Source organism: Thermobia domestica, chromosome 3 (genome assembly GCF_964235325.1).
Source record: "Thermobia domestica chromosome 3, izTheDome1.hap1.1, whole genome shotgun sequence".
Lineage (NCBI taxonomy): Eukaryota > Metazoa > Arthropoda > Insecta > Zygentoma > Lepismatidae > Thermobia > Thermobia domestica.
This window is the reverse complement of record NC_137456.1, coordinates 324,870,042-324,879,902: the sequence shown is the minus strand read 5'-3', so window position 1 is coordinate 324,879,902 and position 9,861 is coordinate 324,870,042. Positions and strand designations below refer to the sequence as shown.

At 36.3% G+C, this 9,861-nt stretch overlaps 1 protein-coding gene across 1 annotated transcript in view; it reads right to left on the bottom strand.

The window, feature by feature from the left end:
• Positions 1-2,376: 2,376 nt before the first annotated feature.
• LOC145681187 (E3 ubiquitin-protein ligase SIAH1B-like) overlaps positions 2,377-9,861 on the bottom strand; it is a 51,344-nt gene continuing 43,859 nt past the window's right edge. The window contains exon 3 of the mRNA XM_081752670.1: positions 2,377-4,948. Coding sequence (XP_081608796.1) covers positions 4,115-4,948 — 834 coding nt within the window. The 3' untranslated portion in view covers positions 2,377-4,114. The remainder of the gene's footprint in view (positions 4,949-9,861) is intronic.

Sequence of the window (9,861 nt, the reverse complement as noted above, 5' to 3'; positions counted from 1 at the left end):
TCAAAGTAAAAGACAATACCAGTACCATTGCACTCGTAGTTCATCCACTGAATGCATTGATTTGGAGCTGCCAAAATCTAAGACAAAATCTTCCAGGTGCTTGCAATCAGTACACGTGATTTCTCTGAGGCTGTCCTCATCTTCCAAAAGCAGCAAGTGGCACTATATTTTGTTATGTAAATAAACAAATCAAATTGTATCTATGAATGTATTTGCAAGCCTACCAACGTAAAGTTCGTAAGGCGAAACGGGAAAATGCACATCGAGATTTCCCGTTCCGCCTTGCATTAAGATGAAAAGTGATAACAGGTTTTACATGCTAATTTCATTGCTAGAGGTCCTAAGGGGAAACGGCAAAAGGCGAACAGTGCAGGAACTGTCGGTCACTGACATCGTTCATGCTCCATTGTTCCATTCTGAGAAATTCACTTACAGGAAAGAAACATTTGTTTCCGAAAAAAAATATACATATATTGTAGTTACTCATCCGAAATGTAACGCGAAAAAGTAACGCAAACTAGGTACGTTACTTAAAAATTTGTAACGCGTTACCGTTACAGTTACTTTGGAAAAAATGTAACGCGTTACTAGGAAACGTTACTTTAAAAGTAACGCGTTACAAGTAACGCGTTACTTGCGGTACATTAATTCCCAAGACTGCTTATATCTGTAATCAGATGCGCAATAAAACAAATTTTAGTAACTAATTAGAATTAAAGCAGAAACTGGCAGTGCAAAATAAGCAACGTACACAAATTAATAATCATTTTAATACGTAATCAAAAATTCACATAGTTTCTATCAATGATTGACATGCTTGTGGTTTGATAAAATTTAGTGCGACTGATATCCAAAACTAAACAAATAAAATGAGTCTACGTTATAAAATAATACGAGGGGCTGCTGAAAAATTCGTAGCCCAACCCAGAAGAAGGGCGGGTAAAATAATTAAATTCTACAGTTTTAAAGACAAGATCTTTGTATGCACAAATACATATTTCATATTATTAACGAAATTTTTGTGATGTTTTTCAGGCCTCTGAAGTGATTATGTGTTTCCCAACCATTGAATTTCACGAACGTTGAGATCAAATATTTATTCCACTAAGGAAAGTGACCGAAACCAATTTATGAGGAAATCAGGGAAATACTACGAGACTCTTCTCCGTCATATACAGTGGTGAAGAACGGGTGGCACAATTTAATCGTGGCGATTTCTCAACACATGATGTTCCACGTGCTGAAAAAACAAGAACAGTGACTGCATCCAAATCCTGGGTGTAGTTCCATGACACCATTCCTGAAAATCGCAGTCTCAACAAAATGTGTGACAAAGATAGTGAGTGTATCTCGGGAATGCGTCGGTCCTATTGTAACATAATTTATAACGACTTAGGCATGTTCAAGTTTTCGGCAGAATGAGTTTCCAAAAACCTTTAACCAAATCGAAAGTGTAAGAGAGAGAGAATGCATCAACTGAAGTCATCTCTCAATTTCACCGTAATGATCACCAATTTTTGTCACGAATAATAACCATGGACAAAACATGGTTGTACAGTTCGCAGCAAAAAGCTGCAACATGAGCAGGTAAGTTTATTATGAAACGACGAAGTCTTTTGTTCCAAAATAAGTATGCAGGGGAGGACGAAGAAGTTTCTCTGGCGTGATTCGTGCCACTTAGACGTTATGTTGATTTCCTGGGTTGTTAGGCGTAGTTTCACAATAAACTTACATGCGCATGTTGCAGGTTTTTTGCTGCGGACTGTACCACTATTATTCTGAAACAAAACAAGAGTCAGTGGAGTGGATACTCAGGAATTCAAAGAACAGAAGTCGAGTGGAAAGGTGTGTGCAACATTCTTGTGCGATAAAGATGGAATGATACTTATAGACAATCTGCTCAAGGATCAGACATTGAATGCAGAATATAACTCTGCAGTACTCACATTGGAAGTTCAACGTATCGGAAAATTCAAAAACGAAAAATACTTTCGTTCAGGACAATGGTCCTGTTCATTGGACACTGAAAGCACAACTGATATTTCACGATTTAGGATTTCAGGGTCTATATCCTCCTCCTTATTTCCCAGATCTAGCTATCTCAGACTATTACTTATTCCCCAACAACACTTGAATTACGACATTTTGAATCTGACAAGGAGGAAATTAGTGCTACTGAACAGTGGTATAAAGAACAATTTTCAGAATTTCTTTTAGCTGATCTGCAAAAATTGGAGAACTGTGTGAGAAAGATATTAAACTTCGGAGGTAGTATGTAGAACAACTGTTAATTTTCATCGTTCCATGTGCATTTCCTTTGGGTTAGCTACGAACTTTTCATCAGTTCCTCGCATATCTGAAATGAAATATTTAAAATAAATTGAACATATAAATTTATTAAAAAACACAAGTGAATCTGATAACATACTAGATAACAGAAGTTATACATTGCAACATACATCTGGAAATGTACAATATTGAAAAAAATAAGATTGTTGTACTAAAAAATAATCATAAACTAAACTCAATAAATATGAGTTCAATTGTAGTGACTGAAAGGTGTCGCATATATTTTTGTACCAAGAGAATACGTAAGCTTTAATACCAACTTCATATAAACATTGGAATGACGCTTGTAAAAAATTAATACTATGTAATTACGTGTGATTTAAGCGGTCGTTTTGAGCATACTCCTCACTTGTTCAGTGCTGCTTAAGTCTGTGGATCCAGATTATAAATTTTATTACAAATCAAATATTAATGTTATGTATGAGATGCTACCCAAAATTTCTGATTTCTTCTTAGAAATCAGAATGCTTATCTTGAATCCTAAACTTCCAGGGTCGCATGCAAAGAGGTTATCTCGAGATTTCATATAACGATTCTAACCATTTTGTTGGAAGTATTGCTTGAAGTTCACTGCCTGTAACGTGTTGAAGAACTGTTACTATTCCACTTGGATCTCTTCGATGAAGTTAAAACGCAACCATTGCAACTTCTGTTTTAGAGAAGAGCTAGAAACCACAATGGGGTAGGTCGGACGGGTAGGGTGGGTGAGAAACAATGATTAGTTTACTTTTGACGGTGACATATCGTCAGAATATTTGATAAGTAGATATATGTTCAACCTGTTTCAAAAATACAGCGTATTCCCAAACTTGTGTATTCTCAATTATGTTTATGGTTTAAAGTGGATATACGCTGAACTATAAAATCATTAGGTGGTGTACATTGTATACCCCCTATACCCTCCATTCCACCACTGCATTTTGACCTGGACACGATAGTTTCGTCGATGTCGTTCAAAAGAAGACGAATAAACATCCTTGCAATTCTTCTTATGTTCAGTACATAGTTCAATTCTCTTATAAACATCATAGATTATATGCTTTTGTTGTGGTTAATGATAAATTCATGCTCGCAAAATCGTAGATACAACGGAACACGTTGTAAGGAAACAGTGACTAACAAACGCGTTCCCTCATAACAATGCTACTTAACAGACTGCCAGTTGAAATACATATCAAGACACAAGCAACGGAGGGAGTTTGCTTGTTTGCTCAGAGTACTGAAATTATCGGATACTTTTTGTAACATCTGATATAATGTGTCACTTATTTCTACGTCAGAAATAATAATTACCTCCAACATGCATTGCATAATAAGTGCTACAATAGCCTAAACAAATTTTACAATGACCTTACAAAATGTTTTAAATGTCCTTGTGATTTATTGATAAACGCAGTCAGATATTATATCATACATTGTACGTTATCATAAGTTCTAGGTATCACGTCATACGATTTCATGTAACTTTTCAAAACGTTATATATTTCATGTGAATGTACTTCATAATATGCTTTGTTGTATTATAATTCACAGCAAACACATCACTGTTTATATATTTCTTAGTTCTATTCTTATCTTGGGCCAATCCAAGTACCTGGCAATCCTTCTAACAGTTTTGAGTGGAATATGTGATGATTGGTAAGCTCGGGTGGTTCTCCAAGAATGTTCTCGAGTCGGGGCGCACACAACTAGGTTTAGAGCACGATTTGCATATGATATTATTGGGGAGAATTTTGGGAAAAGAGGAAAGAAAGAAAAACATTTACTAAAAACCAGAGTTTTCAGAGTCATAACTGTCTTGTGATGTTTGTGTACTTGTAATACCTAAATGGAAACTATAAGTCTTGTTTCGTTCCAAAGATTTTTCTAACACTAGACATTCTGATTTTGCAATTATTGTATTGGTATCAACGTGAAGAGATAAAACTGGCCCTTTATAAGAGATTTCCTTACTGTGACCAATGCAAAGCCTAGCTGTAAAGGAAAATTTCTTCGCCTCTGCTTGTGGTTTCGCTGTTTGAACTATAAAACACATATTTCCATCGGTACGTCGTTGAGAACTTAACACAAACGGACCATCTACAGAATGTAGTTCAAATATATATAGATTTGGTCTTATAGGTCTTAATAAATTATAACCAAATTCAACTTTATTAGTAAATGATCTAATCTCAACGTCTTTGTGACGTGCCCTGATATGTTCTACTATTTCGTCAGAAAATAATAGAGAATTACAATTTGTTACAGGACATGCGTATGGTCTGAAATTACAGTTCTTCTCATGTTTCGCTTTCTTCGTACTGATCATTGCAGCTCGACATCCTTTATCCTTATACTGACATGGGAATGGTATTTTGTTTACAAGAGATTCACTAATGTGTGTTCTTATTTTTGAGAGTTGCCCTCGGCACACTGGACAAGTAGCTATCCTAGGTTTACACTTGCTGCATATATGGTGGCCATTCACACATTGTATTATGGGAGGCGATGGTGTATCAAGACATACTGGACATTCTAGTTCCTTCCATAGTATTTGTAATAATTCATCCATAGTCATTGAATCCTCTGATTCTTCCTCCTCTGAACTTGTTTCCTCTTCCTTCAAAGAAATGAAAGGAAAGAAGAGAAATACATTTAAACTGAAAATATATTCGGCCATTGTTAGCGTGAAAATAATTTTCAAATTGTGGTTTTAATATTTGAGTTCTAATTTTATTATTGCACTATCGACATTGGGTATCTACACTAACTTTACTTTTTATCCTTTACATGTATGTGTGAATTTTTATTTTTCATTTGAATGAACTAGAATTTTTATTATATATATTATTTCTGATTTCTACTTGTTACGTAAATACCCCTTGCATTTTTTCAAATTGATTCTATGCTATCTGTAAAGTTTGCAGAAATGCAGTAAATTTGATTATAATATATTTAAAATATAGATACCAAAATTTGAATGATCAAGAAATAAATATTTAAATAGATTTCAGGGGGGGATAATCAGTACAATCAAAACACTACAGTCACAATTCATTTCAAAGCATACATATAATAATAATAATAATAATAATAATAATAATAATAATAATTATTATTATTATTATTATTATTATTATTATTATTATTATTATTATTATTATTATTATTATTATTATTATTATTATTACCATCAATCAATGGACTAAGAAGGAAAGATGCTGCAGATATTGCAGGAACCATAAAACACTCTTACTTGAATTGTACAATTTAGTCACGTAATGTGAACAACTCAGAACAGATACGCCAACGTACTGTGAACAAAAACTGAGGATGGTCTTGAAGTTTTATTCTAATCTTTATTATTTTAACTTCAAATGAAAAGTAATCTCGTACTTTGTTTCTGAAATAAATGTTTTACTTTCATTCTATATTGTAAAACTCTGTCCCATATAGGTTGTAGGTAGAGCGTTAATAAAAAGAGCGTCGGGAATCGACTCCCACTACCGGGTTTTATAAAATTGCCCTAAAAACTGTATTTTACAAAAATACTACAAAGATAATTTATCTAAGTTTGTAAGATTAAATATACGTAGTCTTTGACCGTGAAGTCGCAGACAGGGTCTCTACAAAGCCCCGAAGCACGCTAGGCAGGGTGGCGATAAGGGGCCCAAAGCTCCGATGCAAGCAGTGGGTTGGTTAAGTGGTCACAGAGCCCAGAAGCAGGCTAAGCGAGTGACGTTAGGATTCCCGACAAAGCCCTGAATCAGGCTAGGCCAGGAGAAAGGAAAAGCCAAGAGTCCTGAAGCAGACTAGAGGCTTGGGGTTAGGTTACTCCTAATGTTCCGAAGCAAACAATAGGAGGGGCATCAGAGAACTGGTACAGATCCGCTGTTGGCCATCAAATTTATAGGGTCCCGAGATTGCGGTGGCGCTGCTGCTCCGTTGTCGTCGTCTGCTTCGCAGGAGGAGCCAGAAGCCCGTCGTCTGCAGGTCGTAGTGGATCCACGTGGTATGTAGTATCCTCTCGTAAAACCATGTGGTGATGTTTGTAAACATGGTCGTGAAGAGTTGTTTGTACACAATACCACGTGGGACATTACAATATATTCACATTTTTCTGAAGACTTTTTAATAGTAAAACAATTAGGAAATAATATTTTACAGAAAGAAATGAAGATATTTTTATATTAAATCCCATTACGTCATTAAATTAAAATCAATACCTTCTTTTAAACTTTACTTTACTCTATTTATCACTAAATTATTTGAATAATCCTTCTACTGAGTGGCATTTTTGTGTGCTTATCAGGTAGAAGAAAAGTTTGAACTAAGAATAAACGGGTAGAACAGTAAACAAATCGTGAAGTTTATATTCTTATTTGCCTAATTGGGTGCACACAGTTGTGAATTTACTACTATTTTTAAAAATAAAATAGAACTACTACTACTGACATTAATAAATAATATAATAATGAATTCTTTAGTAATATTCCAATAAAATGGATTAACCCATCCTACCCAAATAATATAAATTATTATATTTCAAAATTTCTAATTACCTGACTATGAAAGTGAAATCCAATATATTCCCGGTGGTCACTCGGTCGAAAAAGTGTAACACGATTTCTCAGGCCAGCCACCCTGAATGGTTTTCCTGGTTTTTCCGCATTCACACCAGGCAAATGCCGGGGTGGTACCTAAGTTATAGGTCCCAGGCCGCTTCCTTCCTTCCCCTATCCATTCTTCCCTTTCCCCGGATTGTGTGCTCACCGAGTGACGTCATCCCTTAAATCGTGAAGGACTAAATGGCCTTAGATGCCAAGAGCCCAGAAATCTAAATCCTAAATCCTTCTGAAATCCAATATATAAATGACAATATGTCCTCAAGATTAATAAACGTAACCAAGAAAGTTTTTGTGGACTTCTGTGTTCAATTGACCCTCACACCGTGAGTTGAATGTGAATGGAGATAAGTCGAAGGTCAAGCCAGCATATAACGCCGTTGCAGAAGATATGCCAGGTCTTCGCTGAGGGCAATGTGACTATACGCGGACAGTGTGATGGTGCTTAAACAAGTTTAAGGACGATGATGAAAAACTCGAAGACTCGCTACGTGCTGGAAGACCAACACATGTACAAAATGAAGATCTTCATACAGCAATTGAGGCGAACAGTGGCCAGACATCTGCAGAACTGGGACTACAATTCAGTGTGAGTGGAGAAACCATTCCGCAGCAGCACCATCACCTTGGAAAGCACTACAAGTTGGGTCGATGGGTACCACATAATTTGACTCCGTGCCAGAAGATAAAGTGAGAAGAAACTTGTGTTTCTTTGCTGTCTCGTCTGAGAAAGAAACATCCCATAAACATTTTTTTGCATCCCATGAACCGGTTCCAAAACAGCCAAAACTAGAACTACAGCAGAAGGTCCTCCTGTGTGTTTGGTGGACTGCTCGCGACATCGTGCATTGGGAACTGCTACCAGCTGGTCAGAGTATCAATACGCTTGTGTACTGTCAGCAGTTGATCCTTGTTCAAGAAAAACTCAAAACTGGAGCGAACACTTCTGAATCGCAAAGGGGTTCTCCTATAACAGGATAACGCTAAGCCCCACGTGGTTAGGATGACCTGGAACACCATTCTACGCCTTGGATGGGAAACACTATTGCATCCGCCATACTCTCCGCACATTGCACCATCCGATTATCACCTGTTCCATTCCTTGGACAATCACCTTAGAGTAGGCCAGTCCAAATCCCTAGTAGAGTTGCAAAATGTACTTGATACCTTCTTCGCTTCACGGTCCACCAAGTTCTACCGCGATGGAATCCATGGACTTCCAGAACGTTGGCAGAAGGTTGTCAATGCTGATGGGGGACTATTTTTGACTTTTCCAGGTACGTCTTAGGGCACATATCGATGTTAAAAAGTGGTGGTGAATAAGCGACAGAACTTTGTTGGTTACCTTTATAAGTTTGTTGTATATAAATTGAGTAATTGATTTTTATCCAATTTCAGTATTAGATTTTGTTCAATTTCTTTCACTCCTTCATGGACTCTATATTGCTGGTAAAGAAGCGCAATATTTTATAGACATTTCGGAATATTTTACTTCAAATGAAATAATTGTTTCTACTATTCCCAATACTCGATGTCTCTTATCATTTATGCTCTCTGGGAGTCAATTTTGAAAAGAAACTATTTCTAAATTTTAATTTAATAGAGTGTTGTGAATGTCCTCGATATGTTTCCAGAGACTCTGATTCAATTGAAATAGCAAAGAAAGAAAGCAATAGGAGGAAAAGAAGAAAGAAAGAGCACTAGTATCTATCTGTTACCGTTCTTTCAATATGGAACAAACGTTGGAACCGGAAATGGTTGACTTGTTCTACCACTTTCGTTTCAACAAAGGTTTAAAGGAGAAGATATCTATTCTAGGAAAGCTGAATCGACTGCAAGAAACTTTCTCGATATCTTTAACCAGTTTTGCTCCATAGAAAGCAGATTTGAAACCACAACAACTAGTTTTTTTCACACACTTCCGATTTTGATAGAGTCTAGCGGGTTCTGATATTATACATTCTAAAAATTTTACAACAAATATTGAAACAAATTCTTAAACAAAAATTGTGAAAGCTTTTTTTTTCCCCAACTGCAAAATCTTGCAATTTAAAAACTCAACTACAGCAAGAGGAACGGAAACCCAAGATGCATCCGCCATATAAGCGTTGACGCAGCTTGAGAGAAAATGAGAAAACCCCAGACACCGAATCATGTGCTACAGAGAAAGAGTGATGGGCAGACCTACCGAAAGGGAAAAACGCCAGTAAAATCGAAAGACAGCGTATCCTCAATGTGTAAGTGAAGATACATCACGGAAAAACTCAAAGGAAAATCGGTATGCCTCACAATGTATGGTAAGTGTTTGGAGCGATTACGTCTTTCAAAACTTACACAACAGGGGACAGAGTTGGCAAATTCGTGATACAAACTTTTCCTTATTTTCTAATACATATAGTACATTTTAGAGACTTGAGAGATATAAGTAAAAGAAGTTGACATACTATAAATGGATATGACAATACACGTAGGATTTTAACAGACGAATGGTTTTGAAATTGACAAATGAGATTCACTTTTAAAGACATAAAAAGAACTAACGGACATAAAACTTTTGAAAAAAAGAACTGGTGGGGACATTGATTATAGTAGGGGAGCTAACGGGAAGTATCCTGCACTTTATGTTAAAAAGGTGGCACTCGGATATGTTGTTCCCCTGATTCAACTAAGCAGGAATCGAAGTGGCCCCACTCCGACAGGTGGCCAGAATCCAATATGGCGTCTATCAAAAATGGCCGCCTCTGCGAATTCATAGTGTTGGATTTAGAGGTCTATATCTCCTTAACTAATAGTCCAATCTTCACGATTCAAAAACTAAACGACGAAGGAGATAATAGGGTCTAACACATTAGCAAAAGGTTTTACCTAACACTGAAATTAACACCTACAGAAATTATTTAATTTGGAA